Below are 27,543 nucleotides of genomic sequence, written 5' to 3'. Positions count from 1 at the left end.
GCTGTATATAAACGGGCAAACGGTGGCAGTCCAGGGGAGGGTTGCCATTCATAAACGGTGCCCGCCATTCTGGACTGTGCACGCTCCCTGGGAGCCCGCAGCACCGCGATCCGGTGCCCGCTGTGTCCTCCGGACACAGTGGAACACTGATCGTTGTACGGGACCTCTGTGCAAGGTCCCAATCATGTGATCACTGATTGGCCAATCAGTGATCACATGCAAAGTAGTAAGCAAGATGTCACTTCTGACATCATTGCTTACTATGTGTGAAATCTGTGAATGATCACAGAGGTCACATGGTACAAGGCTATTCACAACAGCATTGTACCATGTGACAAGCTGTGACCAATCACAGCTCACACAGTAGTTCTCAATGGCTGCAAGAATGCAGCCAGGGAGAAGGAGAAATTATTGCTTTTACAGCCTTTATGGGTATAAAAGCAATCAGTGTAAAAAAAAAGAAAAAAATCTTCATCACCCCCCATAAGTAGTACAGTGTCACCATGGTGACACTGTACTGCTAGGGTGACAGTATGTAGAAAAAACCCCCATAAATAATAATATAAAAAATAAAATAAAAATGTAAAAAACATTTTTTTTCAATTATAATTTTTGGTTATAAACTAATTTGGGTTATTTTTTTTACTAAAAAGATAACTGAATAAATTTTGGCTAAGATTTATGATGAAATATTTATTTGCAAAATTTTATAAGAAAAACACTTTTTTTCTAAATTTTTCGAATTTTCATTTATATAGCAAAAAAAATAAAAATCCCAGTGGTGCATAAATACCACCAAAATAAAGCTTCATCTGTCTCAAAAAAATTTGAAAAAATTCATATGGGTACAGTGTTGCATGACCGCGCAATTGTCATTTAAAATGTGATAGCGCTGAAAGCTGAAAATTGGCCTGGACAGGAAGGGGGTAAAAGTGTCCGGACTTGAAGTGGTTAAATAAAAAAGATGATACGCAGAGTAAATCAATTTGTAAAATCCATCCTTTACAGGTCACCACTTTAGATTTACACAGGTCTAGGGCTAGAATTACTGCACTCGATCCGGCGTTTGTGGTGATACCTCACATGCATGGTGCAATCTCTGTTTACATACCGCCATGAGACCGCCGCTTGTGTTTGCGTGTGAGCAGGGGGTGCATTTTTTTGTCAGCCAGTGGAACTGCTGATACAAATCTTCTGTGAAAAACAGCGGAGGGGCTAAATGCTAGTGCTGACAGCAAACAGGGCTGATCCTACTAACACTGCTTTTTTGGGGATACTATACAAAGAGGCACTAGTATAGTTCTGTTCATGAATGAATGGACTGCAAGTCCTGACAGCCTTAGCGGCTGTGGGCTTGTAGTTTTCAATGAACTACCAAGGTGCTGTGGAGTGCCGTGGTAGTTAATTGAAGCTTCCTATAAGAATATCTGCTTGGCCGTAAATCCCTGTACGGCAAGCAGATATTCTGACAGGTCTGCATGAGATATGCATGGCACCAGCGATCTACTGATCGCTGGTGCAATGCTTTCCAGGCTCCTTTGGACAAAAATAATAAATGCACATTTTTTCACCAGCAAAAAAATGCACATTTATTATTTTTGTCCAAAAGGTGAACTTATCCTTTAAGGTTAATGGGTAAAGCCATGCACATACTTCCTTTATGGACATCTGGGCATGAACAACCACTCCTGATGCAAGACTGACCACTGATTGCACTTTGTAAATTCTTTACAAAGTGCAAAATTTGCTTTTAATAAATCAACCCCAAAGTCTCTAATAGCTTTCCATATCTGAAAATAGCAACTTTCCTCCACTGTTATTTAAATCCGAATTCCTGGGAAATGACCACAAAGCTTGAATACATATACGGGACTGTTTTACCTGTAAAACGATATGTACCTCTGTCCATTTTTCCTGACATTTGCAGACAGAGCCCCATACACAGCCCAGTAAATAATACCACTTACAGTTAAAGATTATGTCTCCTGCTTGCATGGTCACTCATATTTTGTGGAATGCCTGTTCTTAATAGATTTACAACTACAGTATGTCACACTCTCTTTGTAGAAATTTTAAGCGCAAAGCTATAACCCACACTTTCCATTTCTTACAGCGTATGTAAATCCAGAAATAAAAATGTAATAAATGGAATTTTACCAGTTAGACCCCATTCACAACTGTGCATTAAAGGTGCAGTGTGTTAAAAAAAAACAAAACTTCAATGCCGCATCTTTGATGCATTTACATCAAAACACACATTCTATAAAGTTCAATGGTAATGCAGCTAAAATGCAACACACCAAATAAGCACTGTGCCAGTGTGAGATGAATACTTTCAAAAATGCAATATCCTTGTCAATTTCTACACGATAGAAAGGCATCTTTCTAAAGAAAATGAACTCAAGGCATTTTATTATGGTGCATCTGGAATGTATTTAGCCGAATTAAACTGAACGTTCAATCAGATTTTAACATGAAAGAATGTGTATATGCATTCTGTTTGCTGAATTTGTTCATTTTTTTTTTTATTAAGTGAGGAGGCTGCGGTTGTTTGGGCTGGCAAATTAGATGAGCCCAGATAAAAGCAGATCAGGTTGTTTTGGGCTCTGTATAAACTCACAGCCTGCTCAGTGATTTGCTCTGTCCACGGAACAGATTTCTGTGCATATCAGTCTTGGGAGCTAATTTCTGTGTATATTTTCTGTGTATATCAGGCTATATCAGGCTTGACTACCTGTATGGTGAAATACAGCTCATGTTTGGCAAGACACAGCCTATGTGACAAGGACTTTATATGCAGAAAGTTAGATGCCTGGGCAGCAGAAGGTTGCTGCAGGTCTGTTAGCCAGGGATCTTGTAAGTTAGTAAGTCACCCAGTGGCATGCTTTTTTCTTGTTTTCTGTTCAGTTTAGCTCCTGTACATAGTATATGCAGTCTTTGTAAATAATTTGCATATGTGTTTCTCTGAGAACTGTTGTTTTTGGTTGCAAGTGTTGTAAAATATTCTATGGAGTGTCACACACTCCTCAGCTGAGCTACATGGTATGGGATGGCTCTTAGTCCTTACATATGGTGGAGAAGGAGAGCAAATGACTAAGATGAACTTAGTCCTTACATATGGTGGAGGATGAGGGCAAATGAACAACTGCATCAAGCTTTGCAGCAAAAAGAGATCAGTAAATAAGGAGGCACAAAAGCAGTTGCAGAGCCTTGCAGCCCAACAGTAAGACTAAAGCAAGCCGCTCTCCACAGAAAATTGCTGTTTTAGCAGTAGCAGAGAAGCCAGTGACAAAGAGGAAAAATGCAGCCGGTGCCACAAAGACAGCAGATGAATAAAGAGAATGGTTCCGGCAAAACACGGTACTTCGGAGTAAGCCGCTTATTGCCAAAATTGACTCTGGACGATGACCCAGAAGTGTTTTGGACTATTGTTGAGAGGCTAGCTAAAGAAAGTTGGCCCCGTTATGATCTTGAAAGACCCAAAGTTAAGAGCTATGCTCATCTGAAGGCAGAAATATTGGTATGGCTGGGTATAACCCTGGTTGTCTGGGCTCAGTGCCCACAACAGGACTTACTGAATGGGAAAACCAAACAGATCACAAATGTCACTGACCAAGAAGTGGCTGGTCTGACCAATTCATTGACCAATTTCTGATATCCCTGCTTACTGCCATTTAAAAACTGGGTGAGCCATGGAGATCCAGACACAGAGGACATAGTTGCCTATTCAGGTTGAAAAAAAAAAAGTCCATCTAGTTCAATCAAAAGAAGAAAAAAAAAAAATAGAAAACCTCAATACAGGGAATCTTTTATCTACATGTGATCAAGAGGAAGGCAAAAAAAAAAAAAAACCTTTTAAAGCAAAGTCCAATTTGCACCAGCAGGTGAAAGAATAAAATTCCTCCAGATCCCCTAAAAAGTAATTAGATATTACCTGGATCCATATTCTCCGGTGATAAAACCTATAAATTAGTATCAAGTTATATATTGCGCATTTAGAAATGCATCCAGCCCTGTTTTAAAACAATCTACTGAGCTGGCCAGAATTAGTTCTCGAGAGAGCCTATTCCACATTTTTACAGATCCTATTGTAAAGATGACTTCACATATATGGAGGTAAATCTCTTTTCTTCCAGACGTAAAGAACTCCCCTTTTATTCATTAATTCTTTGTACTGACCGTAACATTATTAACTCTAAACCAAGTTCACTATATAGACCGCCTCCTGATTAACACATAATGATCATATCCCTCTTTAATCACCTCTTCTCAAGCGAGAATACATTTCAGTCCAACTAATCTTTCCTCATAGCTGAGGTCCTCCATGCCTCATCAGTTTGATTGCCCTTCCCTGCACTTTCTTCAGTTCCCTGATATATTTTATGTGAACTGGTACCCAAACCTGGACTGCATATTCCAAATGAGGTCTTACAAATGTAACTTGTGGACCTGATTTTTGAAAAACCACCTGGTTGCTGAGAATCTAACCCCTTCTCTCAAAAACTGACAGATGTTTCATCTCAAGACCAGGCTAACCCCAGCTATGATGTTTCAACCCTTCTGTGCTACAGATAAAACCCAAAAAAGATGCATATTGACAAAACATCATTGAATAAATATATACAGTGAATAACACTAAGCTATTTTGAATAAAACTTCAGCAGCTAAATAAAGTGAACTCTTAAACATATACAGTTAGGTTCATATATATTTGGACACAGGCACAATATTCATGCCACCAGAATAAATTAAAAAGAATCCAACTGAATTTGAAGTGCAGACTTTCATCTTTAATTCAAGGGGTTGAACATAAATATCAAGTGCAAATTTTAGGAACTGCAACCATTTTTATACACAGTCCCTCCATTTTCAGATGCTCAAGTGTAATTGAACAAATGAATATAATAAATAAAATATTCATTTTTAATATTTTGTTGAGAATCCTTTACTGGCAATGACTGCCTGAAGTCTGGAACCCATGGACATTACCAAAGACTGGGTTTCCTCCTTTCTGGTGCTTTGCAAGGCTCTAACTGCAGCTGTCTTCAGTTGTATGTGTGTCTTTCTGCCTTTAGTTTTGCCTTCAGCAAGTGAAATGCATGCTCAATTGGGTTGAGATCAGGTGATTGACTCAGCCATTGCAGAATATTCCACTTTTCCTTCAAAAGCTCCTGGGTTGCTTTTGCGGTGTGTTTTAGATCATTGTCCATCTGTACTGTGAAGTGCCATCCAATCAACTTTGCTGCATTTGGCTGAATCTGGGCTGACAGTACATCTCTAAACACTGCAGAATTCATCCGGCTGCTTCTGTCTTCTGTCACGTCATCAATAAACACCAATGACCCAGTGCCACTGGAAGCTATGCATGCCCATGCCATCACACTGCCTCCACCATGTTTTACATATGACGTTGTGTGCTTTGGATCATGAGCTGTTCCAAGCCTTCTCCACACTTTTTTCTTCCCATCATTCTGGTACATATTAATCTTAGTTTCATCTGTCCAACGAATGCTTTTCCAGAACTGGTCTGACTTTTTTCTATGTTTTCTGGCAAAGTCTAATCTGGCTTTTCTATTCTTCAGGCTTATGAATGGTTTGCACCTTGTGGTGAACCATCTGTCTTTGCTCTCCTGAAGACTTTGACAATGACAATGCCCACCTCCTGGAGAGAGGATCCTGCGATCATCCACCACTGTTGTCTTCTGTGGATGTCCATGCCTTTTTATGGTGCTGAGCTCACCAGTGCATTCTTCTTTCCTCAGAATGTACCAAAGTGTTGACTTGGCCTCTCCTAACATTGCTGCTATCTCTGATGGATTTGTTTAGTTTTTGAAGCCTTACAATGGCCTGTTTCACTTGCATGGACAACTCCTTTTGGGCACATGATGTAGGTTCACAGCAATAGATTCCAAATGCAAATTTGGAAATTTAGAATCAACTCCAGACCTTTTACCTGCTTAATTGATGAAGAAATAACAAAGGAGTAGCCCACACATGACCATGGAACAGCTTGTGATTCAATTGTCCAATTACTTTTGGTCCCTTGAAAAAGGGGGGATGGCTACTCTTAAGAGCTGTAATTCCTAACCCCTTCCTCCAATTTGGACGTACATACCCTCAAATTAAATCTGAGAGTGTGAACTTTCAGTATATATGTAACTATAGCTTGAATATGTTTTGGTAAATACCTCAAAAAAATAAATTAAATTGTGCCTGTGTCCAAATATTTATGGACTTAACTGTATATTTCAATGTATACAGCACTGATAATTAAAGCATACACATGTAGAAATAATAAAATATTGTCAAAAGAAAGGTGAGCAAATTGTGATACAAAAGGCCTCCAAATTTGGCAAGGTCACAAATCAAAAATCCATGTAAACAGTTCTTCAAATATGGAAAACTGCCTGGTTGAAAATGAGCTGAACATGTACTGTGATTTTCTAAGAGATGGATGTCAGTCACGAACTGTGATTTTTGTATGCAGTGCAATACTGGGAAATGAGAAACATTTAAGCAAAATGTGTATTACTAGAAAAAATGTTGTATTGCCGGAGTGGTTACAGAGTATCTCACTATAAATTAGTGGTACCAATTTGTACACATGGAAACACCAGAGAATATCCAGTGGCAAAGGTGTCCTTCGAGACCTTCGGTAAGCTGTGTCATCAGGTGGGTATAGATTGATGCCATTGTGGGCAGAGATCCTCCACAATTCCCTGGAACTTTAAGATCGTCCAGCCCACCCATCAATTTTTCTTGGAACATGAAGGTGAATCCTATGATTTGTAGGAGGACTTTCGTGACTTTCTCTTGTCAGGGCCTAGGGAGGAGCCTGCATCCTCATCCACACAGTAAATCTTGCCACTGAATAACTTGAAGGTCCCACACTGATAATGCCCCAGGGAAATGGGCTAAAATAGAAGGGAATCTAGTTAACCCAGACAACAGGTTTGCCCACTCATACTTAATCATTAAAAAAAGGACCTATTATATGTCCGAACTGTACTGAAAGATTGTATTAGAACTGGCACAGGAAAGAGAATAGTACAGAAATTCTATTGGCCTGGAGCCACAATAAAGTAGAATTTTTTAGTGCTTTCTGTCCTGTTTGACAGACATCTACACCAAAGCCGTACTACCATAGCCCTTTGGTTCTCCTGCTTATCTGAGAGGTACATTTTGGATCTGTTTAGCTAAAATCCTTTGCTAAATTAACTAAACTGATGCCTACTATATTCTACAACTTTCTAAACTCCCTTTTATGGCATTTACTATACATATACCTGAAATAAGAACGGGGTGCACATACTCATGGCACCAAGGCTACGGGAGAACAAATGACCTAATATTTATTAGGATTTTAAAGAACAGTAGGATTATAGCATGTAGTGTTTGATATCATTAGAATGTAGACCATAAATTCTCCATAGAACTTCCAAACTAGGATAGGGAGATTTCAAAAAGTATCAATCTCAATCTCTCCCATTCAAAAAATATGGTATTATGATAAAGAGGTTTAGCATATTTTTTTTTGCAAAACAACATTGCATTCCAAATTGACATTAACCCTAAACTAGGGTAGATACACACTTCCTCCACAGAGAAAAAGTAGGGCAACAATTGAAAATGCCTCCTGGATAATAACAAGTAATATAACAATCACTTTGCAGATAATAAAAATCAAGAGGAGCAGAGAGCTCATGGATGAGGAAGATTCAAGAGTAGGCTTAAATTCTATGCTGTTTTGATCTCTCATGAACACTGACGTCTATCCTAATAGGTGAGGACACACAAGAAGAGTATTGTGGTGTCCTAAAGTAACACAAGGGTAAATTGGTGAATGTTTGTACCGATGAACTTTATTTCGTGGCACAATTTGGATTGATAAGACTGCTATTAGAGAACTTTACATATCTAATTGGACTTCTGGGATGTGGGTTTTTGTCTTTACACAAAATATTCACATTTTGTACAAACTTTATATTTAACTTGACACCTACTTATTTATGTTTTCAATACATGATTATTTTGGCGTTCATGTGATACTATTCACAGAAATTTTTTGATCACTTGCACAAGTTGTAGGAGGCATATGGAGAAGCGCTGCATTGTTATCACTTTGAATTTTTTATTCTTGAGTTGGTGATTCAACTAGGGCAGTGGTCGGCAAGCCGCGGCTCGCGAGCCACATGCGGCTCTTTACACACGCTAATGCGGCTCTTCTGTGTGCCGGGCGCCCGCTCCCCTCCCTCCTCTTGGGCGGCCAGCCCAAAAGTCAGGACCTTTTAATCCGGCCCGCGGATGTGGCTGTCAGGATGTGTGTAGGCGGGGCAGCGTGACGATCGTGAGGGGAGCTAGGCTCCTCTCGCGGTCCGCCCTGAAGACCGGAACGGCGCGGGAAAACGTCGAGAGGAACGCGCGGAGCAAAGGTAAGTGAATTGACACAGGGGGGACTTGGGGACTTAATATGGGGAATGAATTACTATGGGGGATGAATTACTATAGGGGGGATGAATTACTATATGGGGGATGAATTACTATATGGGGGATGAATTACTATATGGGATGAATTACTATGGGGGATGAATTACTATGGGGGATGAATTACTATATGGGGGATAAATTACTATATGGGGGATGAATTACTATATGGGGGATGAATTACTATATGGGGGGGGATGAATTACTATGGGGGATGAATTACTATATGGGGGATTAATTACTATATGGGGGATGAATTACTATATGGGGGATGAATTACTATATGGGGGATGATTTACTATGGGGGATGAATTACTATGGGGGATGAATTACTATATGGGGGATGAATTACTATGGGGGATGAATTACTATGGGGGATGAATTACTATATGGGGGATGAATTACTATGGGGGATGAATTACTATATGGGGGATGAATTACTATGGGGGATGAATTACTATATGGGGGATAAATTACTATGGGGGATGAATTACTATATGGGGGATGAATTACTATGGGGGATGAATTACTATATAGGGGATGAATTACTATGGGGGATGAATTACTATGGGGGATGAATTACTATGGGGGATGAATTACTATATGGGGGATGAATTACTATATGGGGGATGATTTACTATGGGGGATGAATTACTATATGGGGGATGAATTACTATGGGGGGATGAATTACTATATGGGGGATGAATTACTATATGGGGGATGAATTACTATGGGGGATGAATTACTATATGGGGGATGAATTACTATGGGGGATGAATTACTATATGGGGGATGAATTACTATGGGGGGATGAATTACTATGGGGGGATGAATTACTATATGGGGGATGAATTACTATGGGGGATGAATTACTATAAGGGGGATGAATTACTATATGGGGGATGAATTACTATATGGGGGATGAATTACTATGGGGGATGAATTACTATGGGGGATGAATTACTATATGGGGGATGAATTACTATATGGGGGATGAATTACTATGGGGGATGAATTACTATAAAAACTTATTGAAACTAAAAACAGTGTACCATCCTATGTATTTTCAGTTTTAAAAATGTGGCTCTCAAAATAAATTTCAATTGTGGTTTTGGCGAGATTTGGCTCAGTTGAAAAAAAAGGTTGCCCACCACTGAACTAGGGTGTTAACTCCTCTCCAATAGCAGACTAGAGATTTATTCCAATAGCGCAGAGATACTTTTATTTTACTTAAATAATATGCATTAGAAATGTGGTTTAACAACAGATGTATAAATAGTAGTTATTATTTAGTTACCTTGGTTATTTTTCTACCATAAATATTCTTCAAATGAGGCGGTTATGTAAATCTCACTAAACAATTCTTAGAATGAGATTTTTTTTTTCCCCTTGAGAGAATTTGTGGTGACAGAAGGGGTTCTCACAAGGGTTTCCAGGGTTCACCAGTATGCTGGTCTACAGCCCTCTGAATGATGGGATCTTGATGAAGAGGTTATCAAGGTAGGCCATGACTGAGATGTCCTTGGCTCTGAGTAAATGTGGTCCCAAAACCAGAATCATGGTAAGAAAACTCTCAAAAATATGGCCAGACTGAAGGACAAGAAATTTTTTTTTAAAATGACGCTCCCCAATCACAAATCACAAGCAGCACTGATGTGAAGAGAAGCTAAAGACATAAAGCTAGGCATCTGTGATATCCATGGATTTCAGATTTTCTCTCCTCTACAAAAGGTGTCACCACAGATCTGATTGACTGAATACAACTGAATTTCTGAAACCTAAAAAGTGTTATTAAACCAATATTCACTATATCTGATCTCGCACAGTACATGAAACATGGAAATGCAATTATTTTAGTAAATATAAACTGCTAAATACATTTCCTCATTAGCAGTTAGAGCAGTCTTGTGACTTCTATCAAGCAGAACACTGGTTAAAGCCTGTAGGAGGAGTTTTCATTCTCCCGATTGTCCCATGAGGCCGCAGGACCCCTGGCCCTCTGTCTGGACAGCGCTGCTTGGCCCTGGGCTGATCACATGCACTCTCCCAAGACAAAAAAAAACTCTAGCAATACACACCAAACTGAGGATGTGCAACTTGCCCCCAAGGCTCTGTTCTATAAGCAGATAGATTTGGGACTGTGGAAGAAAAGGAGGATCAGAGAGGACAGGTTCAAACATCCTTTTTACACAATGCAAAGGATTAACCCCCTAGGTTCCACAGTGAGTATAACAAGCATTCTTTACTGCATATACAGACTGATTTGACTGTTGTGGGCAGGGGTGGCATTTTACATGGGTGGTGGCAAACCCCCATGTAGAAGGGACACCTTGGGTGTGAGCGGGGCAGGACCACCATCGGGGGGGTACAGCCAAGCCGACACACAAGTAGGGGCCAGGGGACCGGCTGCAGAGGAGTGCGGGCGAGGGCCGGGGCCCGCTGTCAGTGTGCACCGGGCTGTGCGGGGTGGGTGAGGCCAGGAGGTGCCAGTGTAGGGCCTGTGGAGGAAGAAGAAGAGGAGGAGATCAGAGTGGAGGAGCCCACCCCTCTTGCACTTTGTTGCAGCCGGATATCCTGGTGGAGATGGGACACAGGCTCAGCTATTGCTCCTAGCACCATCTTGTGGATAACTCCATAAAAAAAGAGTTTTTTAGAATCAGCAACCAATATGACCCAAGATAGGAAAGCAGTGGGTCAAATCGCCAGGGACAACAACCACTGTTGTAAGTGACTTAGGGTAAAAAGGACCTTGTTTCGTTCAATTCCTTGGTCAGATTACACCCTGTTCCAAATTACTATGCAAATTCTATTTAAGTGTCACAAAGATTAAATATTTTGTTTTTCAGTTTAACTCATGGATGGCATTGTGTCTCAGGGATCTTTTGATCACTGAAAACAATCTCGCACACCTGTGATAATTAGATTGGCAGGTAAGCCCAATTTAAGGAAAAACTACTAAAGGAGGGTGTTCCACATTATTAACTACTTGCCAACCGCAGATAGCCAAATGATGGCTACACTGCGGCCAGCCAGTTCTGGGAGGGCGTCATATGACGGTGGGAGGGTGGGAGGCAGTTTACATCCAAACAGCAGCTCTGGGAGGCTATTCTGACATCTTGCAAACAAATTCAAGCAGAAACTGTCCAAAAACTCACAAGTTCAATGGATGCAAGACTTGTGAAGCTGCTATCAAATAAGGGGTCCTATGTTAAAATGTAACGTGACCTGTTAAAATGTTTAAAAAGTTAAAATGTTGTTAAAAGTTTGATTGAAATAGCTTTTGATTTCAGTAAATATGCTGCAAACACAACAAATGACAATTTTCAGTTCTTTACAACCTATAAAGTGTTTTTGAAACTTACTGTGCGTAATAATTTGGAACAGTGCATTGTAAGTTTTTTATGTTTAAAAAAAAATACTGTTATCATTAGGAGGTTTGTTCAATAAAATTTGAATTGTACTCTTAATAGTTGAGAATTATGCTGACTTGATTTACATAAATTATTTAGGTAAATTAGAAAAATATCATTTGCATAATAATTTGGAACAGGGTGTATGCTCAGATGCCTGATGGCTTTCGAAAAACTGATGTTAGTAGACATGCTACTGTCAATAGTGGCTGACTCTTTTAACCAAAGTGCCTCAAGTACCCTCTGCTTGAATTAAGTGAATTAAGTTGTCAATTAATCATAAATATTGTGTCTTTGGCTTTACCCTCCCCTCCCCCTTTTTTCATTCACATCCCTAAAGACACAGTAACTGCTTATTGTACAAAAGCTAAAGGAAAACATATCTTCCTTCATTACTTGCAAGGTCACACCTCTCGTCTCATGTCTTTTTGAACACTGCTTAAAAAGAAAAAATTAAAGGAACACTTTGAAAACAAATCAGATCTCAATGGGGAAAAAATCTCATTCTGGATAACTATACTGATAAAGACTGGGTAATGTGTTAGAAATGTAAGGATGCCCCATCGTATAATGGAAATGAAAATTATCAACCTACAGAGGACTGAATTCAAAGACACATCAAAAATCAAAGGGAAAAAATGATGTAGCAGGCTAGTCCATTTTGCTGAAATTTCATTGCAGCAACTCAAAATGGTACTCAGTAGTTTGTATAGCCCCCACGTGCTTGTACGCATGCCTGACAACGTCGGCACCTGCACCTAATAAGAGTGTCCTGGGGTATTTCCTCCCAGAATTGGACCAGGGCATCACTGAGCTCCTGTAGAGTCTGAGGTGCAACCTGGCATCGTAGAATGGACTGAAACATGATATCCCAGAGGTGTTCTATTTGAATTAGGTCAGGCGAGCGTGGGGACCATTCAATGGTATCAATTCCTTCATCCTCTAGGAACTGCCTGCATACTCCCACCACATGAGACCAGGCATTGTCGTGCACCAGGAGGAACCCAGTGTATGGTCTGACAATAGGTCCAAAGATTTCATCCCGATACCTAATGGCAGTCAGGGTTCCATTGTCTAGCCTGTAGACGTCTGTGCGTCCCTCCATGGATATGCCTCCTCAGACCATAACTGACCCACCACCAAAACGGTCATGCTGAACGATGTTACAGGCAGCATACTGTTCTCCATGGCTTCTCCAGATCCTTTCACGTCTGTCACATATGCTCAGGGTGAACCTACTCTCACCTGTGAAAAGCACAGGGTGCCAGTGTCGCACTGCAAATTTTGGTGTTCAATGGCAAATGCCAATCGAACTCTATGGTACTGGGCAGTGAGAACAGGGCCTACTAGAGGACGTTGGGCCCTTGGACCACCCTCATAAAGTCTGTTTCTGATTGTTTGTTCAGAGACATTCACACCAGTGGCCTGCTGGAGGTCATATTGTAGGGCTCTGGCAGTGCTCATCCTGTTCCTCCTTGCACAAAGGAGAAGATAGCAGTCCTGCTGATGGGTTGAGGATCTTCTACGGCCCTGTCCAGCTCTCCCAGAGTAACTGCCTGTCTCCTGGAATCTCCTCTATGCTCTTGAGGCTGTGCTGGGAGACACAGCAAACCTTCTGGCAATGGCAATGATTGATGTGCCATCCTGGAGGAATTGGACTGCCTGTGCAACCTCTGTAGGGTCCAGGTATTGCCTCATGCTACCAGTAGTGACACTGACCCTAGCCAAATGCAAAACTAGTGAAAAAAAAAGTCAGAAAAGATAAGTAGGGAAAAAAATGTCAGTGGCCTCCATCTGTAAAACCATTCCTGTTTTGGGAGTCATTTCATTGTTGCCCATCTAGAGCGCCTGTTGTCAATTTCATTAACACCAAACAGCTGAACTGATTAACAACCCCCTTTGCTACTTAACTGAGTAGGTCAATATCCCAGGAGTTTAACTGACTTGATCCTATACTCTGATTAAAAAGTGTTCCTTTAATTTTTTTGAGCAGTGTATGTATAACTTTCAATAAAAGAATGCTATAATTTTACCAAATAAAGTGACAAATCTCAACTGCAAAATACACAGAACATTTTTTTAGGGGAATTTTTAGTTTTTATGCAGCTCAGCAGATGTTCAAAATTGTGAAAATTATGTAACTGCTGAGTGCCAAAAAAATCCAAACAAATTGTGAACAATAAACAAACAGTGAAGCAATAGCTGTACTCAAAAAATACCAATACAAATACTCAAAAAATGATATCCAGTTGTTGCTGCGCTATTGATAAAAAAATATACTTTAAATGTGCCCCTACAAATAATATTATAAAATCAAAATGCATGAAACACAAACTAACAATGAACAAGTCTTTTGATGACAAAATCCAGATTATGATAAACAGCCATATCCACAATAATCCATGTGTTTAGTAAAATAGAGACTCTAGTGCCCACCACCATAAAAAACACATTGCTCCTTACCGAATAGTTAGAACCTGGATTATAGGTGGTCTAACAATGCATGATGCTGAACATATCTTGCTTGTAACATCTTATATGGAAAAGAGGTCACAGACTTCGGTATCTCTCCACCTCCCTTATTGTGATCTGATGTGTACTCAGTCAAAAAGGATAATATTCCATCATGTGATAACGTTCAAATTATTTATTAAAATAAATAAAAAAAACACGTACAAAACGTCAAAGCCAAATGAGCAGAACGTGGAGGACAGGAACCGAAGTCTGTGACACCTCTTTTCTATCTAGGATGTTACAAACGAGATATGTTCAGCATCATGCTCTGTTAGACCACCTATACTCTGGGGTCTAACTATTCGCATTTTGATTTAATAATAGTATTGGTAGGAGCACATTTAAAGTATAAGTGACTCACTATTAATCATTATTTTTTATCAATAGATGTTAAAAATTGTTAGTTATTTCAAAAAGATATTCCATGTATCTCTGTCTTAAATTGGATAAAACATAGAAAAGCCCTACCTGAGAACATCGTGTCCGACAAACTCAAATAACCGGCATACACTGTCACCAATTATTGTAGAGCGTAGGTGGCCCACATGCATTTCTTTGGCAATGTTTGGAGAAGAAAAATCAACAACGACCTGGAGCAAAAGAAATTATGTTGCAGTTTGTTGGGAACAAAAATTTCTAAACATCACAAATAGTGAGATTTTTCATACTTACGGTAAAATGTATTTTTCTAAGCATACCTACACCACTAAAAACTATTTATTTTTTGCATCTGACTCCAGGCCCTCTTTCACCCACACTTGGATGATTTTTTTTTTTTCTTCTTCTTCAGGGCTTTCGACTATTTTGTGCTGCAGGGCAGCATTTTCTTGCTTCACTGCTTGATGAGAATGATGTGTGATCGATTCCAAGCATATACAGCTGAGCTGGAAGGCTCTGGCCGGCCTTCAGTTTTTTATGAGAATTAAATTCAGAGATCAAGAGTGACAGAGAAGTGAACAGGGGGAGCCATATAGAAGATACCCTGCACAAAAGGTTTTGATCAGTGGATAAGGCAATGATCTTTGGGAAAGGACAGCAGGGACAGGACCGTTAAAGTGGTTGCAAACCTCTGAAATGAAAATTGAACAAAGCACATTCTTCTACTTGCCTCAATTTATAGAACCTAGTTTGTTTTCTGTCTGATCTCTCCTTCCTCTACTATCTGCATGAGTCACTTCTGACAGTCTAACTCAACTCAGATTCTCAGATTACACTCAGCTCCCTGCTATATGCTGTGCTGAGTGTGACATCAGATCCCGACCCCCTGCCTCCAGCAGTTTAAGAACACTGCGTAAAATGTGTACTTTAGCAAGATGTAGAATAGAGAGAGGGCTTCAGATAAACAGGTACAACTTATGCAGGAGGATTTGTTTTATTCCTATTACCTGAGGCTAGTCACTTCAGTGGGTATATGTAAGGGTTAATCACCATTTTAATGGTGCTGTGGACCAAATGCTGTCCCAGGCCCATATGTAAAAAGGCAAAGATTCACCTCACATAGAATTTCCAGGGAAGAGCGCATAGCATGTCCACCAGGAGTCTTTAAAGATCGGAGTAATAGATCGACCTGAATCAATTCAAAACTATGAGAATCCTCTATATCTCAACCCTGCAAAACAGATGAGGAAGAAGTTTGGTGTAGATTAGGGTGTTCTGATCCCACACAACCACCAGAGCATCTACTGCTTTCACTAGAGGATCCCTGTACCTGGAGACAAAACAGTTCAGCGTGCCATTGATCCTAGAGGTCAGGAGGTCATCATCCAACATTCACCTATGAAACAGATCCTGGAGCACCACCAGATGTAGGGATCATTCCCTTGGGACCCGAAGCTGCCAACTGAAAAGGCCTGCCTGCCAATTGTCCCCGTTTGGGATGTGAACAGCAGATATGCAAAAACATGAAGCTGTGCCCAGGACAGGATGCACTCTTCATTTATGTCTATCACAAGACGTCCGGTTCCTCACAGATGGCTGATGTATGCCACTGTCATGGCACTGTGCAGACTAATTCTGCATTGAACAACATTCTAACTGGGCGGTTCAACCCAGGAGTTTCAGAAAGTTAAAACACAAAGAAAGGGCGCACCAGCTTAGTGCATTAGCTCTAAAGTCATTTATTCAACAAAGACTTAACTCAGTATTACAAATCAGTTTGTCTACTCCGCTTGTTCTGGGCTTGGGAGGGCATCAATCAAGATCCTAATGGCTTATGCGTTTTGATGGATGCACCCTCTTCCTCAGAGTCAGACCAAAGAGAAATGCATAAGCCATTAAGAATGATGCCCTCCCAAGCGCAGGAGCAAGCAGAGTGGACGAAATGATTGTAATACTTTGATATGTTTTGTCAGTCTGGACGTCTGTGAGAAGATTTATTGACATCTTTGTTGAATAAATGGTTTCAGAGATAATGAAGTAGGGTGTTACGCCTTATCGTTCCAATGCTTTGTTGAGTTGGGACACTGCTGGAGGAGGCCGATAACTTTTTTTTTTTAAACAAAGTCATCCTCAAAGAACCACAAGGCTAACAGTTAGGGAAGTACAAACATCTTACATAGTTATTCTGGCTGAAAAAAAGACAAAAAAAATTATAATCCTACACCCACAATTGATCCAGAGGAAGGCAAAACAACCCAGCAAAGCATGATCCAATTTGGTCCAGCAGGGAAAAAATTCCTTCCTGATCCCCCGAGGCAATCGGATATTCCCTGGATCAAGAAAGAATTCAGGCCTTTTTTAAAGAAATCCAGAGCTGGCCAGAAACAACTCTTGAGGGAGTCTATTCCACATTTTCACAGCTCTCACTGTGAAGAAACCTTTCCATGTTTGGAGATTACATTTCTTTTCCTCCAGATGAAAAGAGTGCCCCCTTGTCCTCTGTGTTGACCTCAGGGTGAATAACTCTACACCGAGTTCACGATATGAACCACTGATATATTTATACATGTTGATCATATCCCCCCTTAATCTCCTCTTCTCAAGAGAGAAGACATTCAGTTCCTCTAATCTTTCCTCATAGCTGAGCTCCTCCATGCCTCTTATCAGTTTGGTTGCCCTTCTCTGTACTTTCTCCAGTTCCCCAATGTTCTTTTTGTGAATTGGTGCCCAAAACTGAACTGCATATTCCAGATGAGGTCTTACTAATGATTTGTACAGGGGTAATATGATATCTCTCTCTCTGGAGTCTATACCTTATTTAAGGCAAGAGAGGATTTTGCTCGGTTTAGAAAGCGCAGCTTGGCATTGCCATTATTAAGCGTGTGACCTACCCAAACTCCCAGATCCTTCTCCACCATTGATTCACCCAGTTGTACCCCCCCTAGTATGTATGATGCATGCATATTCTTAGCCCCAAAGTCCATAACCTTACATTTATCATCATTAAACCTCATTTGCCACATAGTTGCACAATTAAACAGTGCATTGAGGTCGGCTTGTAAGGACGTTATTCCACTGCACAGCTTGGTGTCATCTGCAAAGACTGAAATGGTATTTATAATCCCAGACCCTATATCGTTTATAAACATATTAAAAAGCAAGGGCAAGGATATACCCTGATGAAGTCACGTGGTAACGTGACGAAACGCATGGGACGTTGTGACGCAACTTCCGGCGTGAACGCCATCTTGGGACTCCAATAAGGATCCATGTAAAGTACACCCATAGCATGTGGTTATGCACTAAGGCTTATGTTTGGATTGTCAAATGTGAGTGGGACTTGTATTAATTTAACCATTCAGTAAAATAAACTGTTATTATACTATGGGAGCATCTTCCTTTCTCTCTTTGGCCGTGTGAGGAGTGACCATTTCCAGGACAACTTTGAGGAGTCTGCTTGCGGTACCTTTGCCCACAAGTGAGGGGGATTGACACTACGTAGGCCCTTACATCTGCAGGAGGGGGTCCAGGTTCCCGATCGGAGTGGTATTTTCCTAAAAGGCATTTTGACCCTGTAGGGTCGCTTCATGGAGGTGAGGGGCCATTTCACATAGTGTGGGACTCCTGTCATCCAGCTCTGTATACACATATACTAAAAGGACTACAGAACACCTCCACCATTTAGGTGGTTTTGAACTCTTTTAAATCTATAATTTTCTGGAGTTAAATTTACTTATAATTTATTTATGAGTTATTTCGGAGGTTTTGAGCCACTTATTGTGTCACGTTTTCACGTGTACATTATTTCATATCCCCGTATTTGGGGTCACTTATCACTTCTTTCTTTATAGGCGTGCAGCCTATCATTTTTTCTCACCTAATTGATTTTGTCACAAGTTCACGTGCTTATCCCTGACGTTGGGGGTCACACATCAATTAATTTTTTTTCCTTTTCTATAGGCAGTGTAGCCTATATTCCCCTTATTTTCACCATATAAAGTTTTTTTGGTGTCAGCTAGTCACTATATTCCGCTTTATCCCCAATTGGCACTCATATAATAGTGGATATATTCTCACATCAGTTGTCTAGTTGTGCTATTCAGCACAACATTGGGGGGATTTCATCATTTACTGATTTATATAGTTTATTTGTTTTTTTTCTTATTTCTGAATGTATCAGTTTGGCACATATTTGTCACTTTTTCCCCTTGTGTGTACAATTTAGCACAGAAGTGGGGAGATCATTCCCATCATCACCCTTGGGTTTTGTTGGGAATTATTGTCTCATGTTTTCATTTTTTGGTATTTTAGTCACACATAAGCACACTTAGATATTGGTTTTGTATAGATGTAGATTTTATTATATGCTAGAATTCTTTCTGGTATGTTGTATATATAAGCGCAGCACCACATCATTTTATTGCTAAGCGGCTGCTAAGGGCAATCAACTCATCCAGGGTGGTGAATATGGTTCTGCCAGCTAGTTCATCCTTAATATGATCCGCTAGACCTGGCCAAAAGTTTGCGGTAAGAGCCTCATTTTTCCATGTCAGTTCTGAAGTTAAGGTGCAAAACTGAACTGCATACTGACCAACAGTCATGTTCCCTTGACAAAGCCGAAGAAGAGCTCCTGCAGTGGATGAAGCCCTGCCAGGCATATCAAAGGTTTTTTCGAAAAGCTTGCTGGAAGGCAGAGAGATGGGTAATAGTATGGTCTTGACAATCCCACAGTGGTGAGGTCCAAGCCAGAGCTTCACCAGAAAGGAGTGAAATCATGTATGCCACCTTGGAATAGTCAATTAGGAAATGGTGGGCCACTAGCTAAAAGTAAATTGACTAATGATTGATGAAACCCTGACAAGCTTTAAGATCACCAGAAAAGTGAGTAGGTGGAGGCAGCTGGAGTGTCAAAGGACTATCCTCTACTGGAGGAACAGCAAAAGCCAGAGCAGCAGGAACCGGAACAGAGGGTAAGGAAGTGGACAAAACCTGCAGCTGATTCAAACGGGAGGAAAGTTCCTGCAGACACTGAATAATCCACTCTTCATAGACCTGCTGGACATCAACTCTCTGCGCCAAACACTAAAGTTGTGCCAGAAGAGGCTGCGGTGTCTCTGAGGACCTCATGTCCTGAGCACACTGTCAAGCGTCTGTGATAGTGAGCCCCTGTAGATCGGCAATTCGGGATTTCCCAAGGTGCGAAGTCTAAAACCCAGCCTTCGTCATCAAGAGCCCTGATGATGGGGATGGACTTGCAGCAAGCTGGAACCAGGTTGCGACCCCCAGGTATGCCCAGCTGAGGATGCAGAGACCTTTTATGCGAAGAGTAAAATGGCAGTAGGCAACAGGAAATCCAGTATGCAAATTGAGGTCAGGACAAAATGAAGGAAGACCAAAATGCAAGGCGCAGAGTAATCTCTGACACTGAAGTGCCAGTGTTCACAACAGGCAAAGAACGATTTCCAGGTACTATATATATATATATATATATATATATATATATATATATATATATATATATAGTTAGTTGTGTTCAACATAATAGCAATGTGTTGAAAAAAGTGAATAAAGCTCAAAATCCTTCGCTTTTATTTCCATACACACAAATGCATTGGGAACACTACACATTCTATTCCAAATCAAAACATGAAGAAAAATATATCAAAATTGTGTTGTTCTTCTAAACAAAAATGAAGAAAAGTGAATATTAGACTGTAAAATATAGCAGTGTTTGTATTCTTCTTTACAAACTCAAACATTCACTATATAAACTGAAAAAAGTTTCAAGACTTTGCTTTCCTTTGAATCACTTAATGAATATTTAGTTGTATAACCACTGTTTTTGAGAACTGCTGTACATCTGTGTTGCATGTCCACAGGTGCCAGAAGTTGGTTAACAGGTATTCCAGCCCAGGATGATTGGACTACATTCCACATTTCTTCTCTATTTCTTGGTTTTGCCTCAGAAACTGCATTTTTTATGTCACCCCACAAGTTGTCTATTGGATTAAGATCGGGGGATTGGGCTGGCCACTCCATAACGTCAATCTTGTTGGTCTGGAACCAAGATGTTGCACGTCTACTGGTGTGTTTGGGGTCGTTGTCTTGTTGGAACACCCATTTCAAGGGCATTTCCTCTTCAAGTATTCTGATGTATTCAAACTGATCCATGATCCCTGATATGCGATAAATAGGCTCAACACTGTAGTATGAGAAATCCCCATATCATGATGCTTGCGCAACCATGCTTCACTGTCTTCACAGTGTACTGTGGCTTGAATCCAGTGTTTGGGGGTCATCTGACAAACCGTCTCCGGCCACTAGACCCAAAAAGAACAATCTTACTTTCATCAGTCCACAAAATGTTGCGCCGTGTCTCTTTAGGCCAGTCAATGTGCTCTTTGGCAAATTGTAACCTCTTCAGCACATCTTTTTTTCAACAGTGGGACTTTTGCGGGGGCTTCTTGCAGACAGCTTGGCTTCACATAGCGTCTTCTAATTGTAACAGTACTCACAGGTAACTTTAGACCTTCTTTGATCTTCCTGGAACTGATTGTTGGCTGAGTCCTTGCCATTTTGGTTATTCTTCTATCCATTCGAATGGTAGTTTTTCACTTTCTTCCACGTCTTTCAGGTTTTGGTTGCCATTTTAAAGCATTTGCGCTCAGCTGAGCAGCCTATCATTTTCTGCACTTCTTTATATGTTTTCCCCTCTCCAATCACCTTTTTAATCAAGGTACGCTGTTCTTCTGAACAATGTCTGGAACGACCCATTTTCCTCAGAATTGCAGAGAGAAATGCACTGTAACCAACATGTACAACATTTGCTGCCTTCCTTCCTTAAATAAGGGCAATAATTGCCACCTGTTTTTCAAAGAATGAATGACCTCACTAATAGAACTCCACACTGCTATTATTTTGAACATGCCCCCTTTCAATTAGTGATCAATTACACAGAATCAGAAGCATGCATATCATGACTGTTGGGTCTATTTGATTTCTATTACTCTACTACACCTGCTAGTAAATTATTTGCCATGTAGAAATATCATTTCTACCAAAAACAGTGATTGATCAGGTTAGTGATGTCTGTCTACTATTATTTTGAACACAACTGTATATACAGGTGAAACTCAAAAAATTAGAATATTGTGCAAAAGTTCATTTATTTCAGTAATGCAACTTAAAAAGGTGAAACTAATATATGAGATAGACTCATTACAAGCAAAGCAAGATAGTCCAAGCCGTGATTTGTCATAATTGTGATGATTATGGCTTACAGCTCATGAAAACCCCAAATCCACAATCTCAGAAAATTAGAATATTGTGAAAAGGTGCAATATTCTAGGCTCAAAGTGTCCCACTCTAATCTGCTAATTAAGCCATAACACCTGCAAAGGGTTCCTGAGCCTTTAAATGGTCTCTCAGTCTGGTTCAGTAGGAATCACAATCATGGGAAAGACTGCTGACCTGACAGTTGTGCAGAAAACCATCACTGACACCCTCCATAAGGAGGGAAAGCCTCAAAAGGTAATTGCAAAAGAAGTTGGATGTTCCCAAAGTGCTGTATCAAAGCATATTAATAGAAAGTTATGTGGAAGGGAAAAGTGTGGGAGAAAAAGATGTGTAAGCAGCAAGGATGACCGCAGCCTGGAGAGGATTGTCAGGAAAGGCTATTCAAAAGTGTTGAGGACTTTCACAAGGAGTGGACTGAGGCTGGAGTCAGTGCATCAAGAGCCACCACACACAGACGGATCCTGGACATGGGCTTCAAATGTCGTATTCCTCTTGTCAAGCCACTTCTGAACAACAAATGTCAGAATCGTCTTACCTGGGCTAAAGAAAAACAGACCTGGTCTGTTGCTCAGTGATCCAAAGTCCTCTTTTCTGATGAGAGCAACTTTTGCATCTCATTTGGAAACCAAGGACCCAGAGTATGGAGGAAGAATGGAGAGGCACACACTGCAAGATGCTTGAAGTCCAGTGTGAAGTTTCCACAGTCTGTGTTGATTTGGGGAGCCATGTCATCTGCTGGTGTTGGTTCACTGTGCTTCATTAAGTCCAGGGTCAACGCAGCCGTCTACCAGGAGATTTTGGAGCACTTCGTGCTTCCTTCTGCAGACGAGCTTTATGGGGATGCTGAATTCATTTTCCAGCAGGACTTGGCACCTGTCCACACTGCCAAAAGCACCAAAACATGGTTGAATGACCATGGGATTACTGTGCTTTATTGGCCAGCAAACTCGTCTGACCTGTACCCCATAGAGAATCTATAGGGCATTGCCAAGAGAAAGATGAGAGACATGAGACCGAACGATGCAGAAGAGCTGAAGGCCGCTACTGAAGCATCCTGGTCTTCCATAACACCTCAGCAGTGCCACAGGCTGATAGCTTCCATGCCACGCCGCATTGAGGCAGTAATTGCTGCAAAAGGGGCCCAAACCAAGTACTGAGTACATATGCATGCTTATACTTTTCAGAGGTCCAATATTGTTCTATGTACAATCCTTGTTTTATTGATTGCATGTAATATTCTAATTTTCTCAGATTGTGGATTTGGGGTTTTCATGAGCTGTAAGCCATAATCATCACAATTATGACAAATCACGACTTGAACTATCTTGCTTTACATGTAATGAGTCTCATATATTAGTTTCACCTTTTAAGTTGGATTACTGAAATAAATGAAATTTTGCACGATATTCTAATTTTTCGAGTTTCACCTGTATATTAGTCAATCTTTGCAAAAGTGCCTTTTCTTGCTTTTAACAAATTAGGAATAACAAAATTAGAGACCTCTCCATCTTGTAAGACCGGAGATTAAACAGCAATGCCATTAAAGCCACAGACTGGATTGCAGAATGGGACAGAGTTCCTTACATCAGCAGGTTTATTCTCAAGGCATGTAGATTTTTGTTGAATCTGGAAGCCAGGATAACCATATCTGGGTTTCCCCAGTCTGACACATTAAGTTGAAGATGTTTGAGTGAAAGGCTCATTCCCCTTGATCCAGATGGTGGTGGCTGAGGCAATCTACATTCTAGTTGTCCACCCCAGGGATGTGTACTGCAGAGATTGCTGGACAGTGAGTCTCTGTCCATGAAATTATCTGGCTTGATTCCTTTAAGGCTGTAGGCCTCCTGCTGCTCACTTGTTCACTGATGTAGGCCACTGCCATGGCATTGTCTGACTACACCCTGGTTGGGTTTCCTTGCAAAAAGGGGGGTTCAGTGTTGGAGAGCTCTTTTTATTGCTCCGAGCCCCAGGATGTTCTCTGGACCCTGAGGGATTAGAACACTCCTCCCCAGCTTGAATGACTGGCATATGTTGCTATCACTCTGTGTCACTTTGATCTGAATTTTTGAGAGAGAGAGAATGAGAATGTTCTTATCTGGAAGACAAACCTTTGCATAAGATGTGTCCAAAACCACACCCAAGTATTACAGGAAAACAGAAAGCTAGATTTATGGACACTTACTACAAAGCAAAAGCCTGGAGCATCTGGACTGCCCTGTGAATATTTGCAGACAGCTGGAAAGGAGAGGAGGCCTTCATGAAAAGGTTGTCCAGATAACTTGTGACCTTGATGCATTGAGTTTTGAGAAGGGCAAAAAGAGGTCCTAGGACCTTTGTGAATAATCTGTGAGCAGAGGATAGGCCAAAAGGAAGTGCGACAAAGTGATAGTGACTGTCTGCCACTGCAGGGCGAAGAAAACGCTGATGAGCTAGATAAATGAGAATATGAAAAAAGGCATCTTGGATGTCTATATATGCCAGGTACTCTCCTTGTTTCAGGGAGCAGTAAATCAACCTTGCGGATTCCATGAAACGTTAGCAAATTTGAAGATATTTTTTGAGAGATTTTATATCCAGAATAGGACGAATATCCCCACTGGGCTTTGGTGTTGTGAACAGTTTTGAAGAGAAACCTTTGAACTTGTCTTGTGCGTCTACCAGCACAACTGCTCCCTGGGACAAGAGATGGTTCAGGGCATTCTGCAAATCTGTTTTGAGGCAATTTCTGGGTGATTTGAGAGAAGAAAGCGGTGAGGCGGTAAAGCACTGAACTCTGTATTTTGTACTTCTCTGAAACCACCAACAGAACCCACAGGTCTGGGACCCAGAGAGGGGCGAATTTTTACAGACGACCCCCCACTCTAAAGAGTAAGAGTGCATCATCATTGGGAAGATGGCTTTAGAGAAGACTTGGAGAGCTTTGTGCACCAAGTCTTGTGCCAAAAGGAAGAGCTGAACCTACATTTTGAAGCTGAAGCCTGAGTAGACTGATTAAGAGCTCTGCGATTTAAAGAGATAGAAGCTCCTGAGGAAGTGAGGAAGGGAGTTTTTAGAATCTTCTGCTTTGGAAGAAGGACCTTCCCTCCTGTGACATCTTTTAATAATTTTTCAAGTGTCTCACAAAAGAGACATCCACCTTCAAAAGCCATAAACGTAAAGCATCTTTTACAAACAGCTTCAGCTGACCAGGCTTTCAGCCAAAAGATTCATGTGACTGAAGATTAATTAGAGTAATTCTGAAAATTTGTTTCATTACTTGTTCTAGATCATTAACACAAATAAGAGAATGTTTAAACTGAGCCTTTAAAAGTGTCTCCAACTTCCTATCTGCAGATTTCTTGAATGAAGAAACATCTTCATATAGTACAGTGGAATCTTATTTTAAGACTGAGATGGCAAGATCAGCTACCGGAAAAAGCCAATACTTAGTGAACTCTTTTTTTCGCTCGATAGAGTTCAGCAATAGTCTTCAGAGAAATGAAAATGTTTTCTAGACTGACCCAATCCTCACAGATTGACCATTCTATTTGTTTGTGAATGGGGAATGTCTTTTTAGATTTTGCAGGTCTCTTTTTATCCAAGGGGGATTAGAAAGATGGAGGAGAGTCAAGTGCAACAATGCCAAGGCTTTAGCGCACAATGGAAGTGAGCATGTCCACATTAACAGGCATATTTCCTGAAGCTGTGGTTTCAAGTGTAAAGAAGTCTAAGATTGAGAAATCTTCCATAGCCTCTTCAAACACTGCTCCTGGGGCCTCGTCACTCCCTTCTATGTCTACCTCTTCTAGGCTTGCATATCAAGATCCGATTCAGGTAGAGGAGCAGGAGGAGCTCAAGAAAGGGCTTGGTGTTTTACACCCCTGGACAGAGATAGCTGTATTAACTACTAGAAGACCAGGGCTATAAATTCCAACCATAGCACCAGTTTTTACGGTAATGGTCTGCGACATAGATGACTGAGTTTTACCTGTCCACAACACTGGGCCCTATATAGAGTTCAGTTTTTTCCTGTCACAGTGGCAATACCCCCAAAGGGGTCCTCACAGTCTGGGTTCTAAAGGGATGGAACAAGTACCTGGACCAGTACAGCACCCTGCCCCTGACTACACGCATTGCACAAAGTGCGAAGGTGAGCACCCAAGGAGGATCCAGTGTCCAAAGCAAAATTACAGACTGCACCATAGAGGTGGCATCTGAGCATGGCTTTCAAAGTTTTAACGATCTAGATTCACTGCTAGTGGAATTACAAAGCAGTGAAGGATTTGACTGAAAAGTTGATTGAAGAAACCAAAGAAAAAATAATAAATAGCTCAGTTAAAAGTGATCTATCTGTAAAGGAGAAGTACATCACATAAGGACAGTAGCGCAAAAAAAAAAAAAAAAAAAAGGATTGGGTTATAGGGGGGAGCGTCTTTAAAAGCTTTGCTAGTGTTCAAATACCTGAAGGTATGAGCCTATAACCCAAGGTCTACGAATGCTCAGTGCCCTATACGATCATGATAGTATATTTATAAGTCAGAATAGACCATAGTATTGCTTAAATCTCATAGGCCAGTCTATTTTTTAAAGCACAAGTCCAGGCACAATAAACTTAGCATGTGTATATTCCTTTGCATTAAAAGCAAACATGCAGGTTTTTTTCTAAATCCATCAAATCAGTTTACATGCTGGATTAAGTGACGCTCCCGCTGTACTTCTGGGACACACATGTGGAATTGTGTTGTTTGTGGCCAAGTGACTGGTAGATCGGGGTCTGGGCTTGCTGACTCGTCATCCCAAAGCATCAAACAAAGTTCAATGCAGAGACATTACTTCTAAAGTTAGAGCTGTAGTAGGGAGCAAGAACTACATAAGCCAATGTCTCCTCTGTAGTGCTGACTCCTGTCCCATGAGGAGTGATACCAACTGCACTCGACCTCTTATCCCAGCTAGTGGTCTCCACAGTGGTGCCAGGAGCAGAAAAGAAGAGATCTTCAGGTCAGTGTGAAGCAATACACTGGGTTTAATAGTATAGGGCTGCTTTTATACTGATGTGCTGCGATTTACACACATCACAGCTTCAGTGCAGTGCACCTGCAGCTTTCCTGTGGGTTTGCTGTGCTTAGCCATAGACTTCTATTATACCGTGTGGGTTTGGTGCACTGACGGTGCACTAAATCTCCTAAATGCAGGAATTTTGATGCGCTTTCAGAAAGTGCACCAAACCTGCAGGATATAATAGAAGTCTATGGCAAAATGCAGCTAATCCAGGAAAGTCACAGATGCAGCGTTGCACAGTGGTGCAGGTAAACTGCAGCACATCAGTGTGAAAGCATCCTTATAGGGGGCTCAGACCAGTAAGGGTTAATTCACATTTGCAGTTTGGTGGGTGGTAAAACCCCATAGTTAAGACGTGTTTATATCACCCCAACCGCACACCCTTTAGTTGCAGTGGAAAGGGTGTACACATGTCGTGGTTTG

General features: G+C 40.8%; 1 protein-coding gene across 1 annotated transcript in view; it reads right to left on the bottom strand.

Annotated features, from left to right (window-relative positions):
• Positions 1-27,543, bottom strand: part of RARS1 (arginyl-tRNA synthetase 1) — a 118,457-nt gene that overhangs the window by 54,961 nt on the left and 35,953 nt on the right. The window contains exon 6 of the mRNA XM_089659608.1: positions 14,878-14,999. Coding sequence (XP_089515734.1) covers positions 14,878-14,999 — 122 coding nt within the window. The remainder of the gene's footprint in view (positions 1-14,877; positions 15,000-27,543) is intronic.

The sequence above is a fragment of the Staurois parvus genome, unplaced genomic scaffold, assembly GCF_062004578.1.
Source record: "Staurois parvus isolate SC_StPar_1 unplaced genomic scaffold, SC_StPar_1.0 ptg001171l, whole genome shotgun sequence".
NCBI classification, from domain to species: domain Eukaryota; kingdom Metazoa; phylum Chordata; class Amphibia; order Anura; family Ranidae; genus Staurois; species Staurois parvus.
This window is presented reverse-complemented; position numbering and strand designations above follow the sequence as displayed.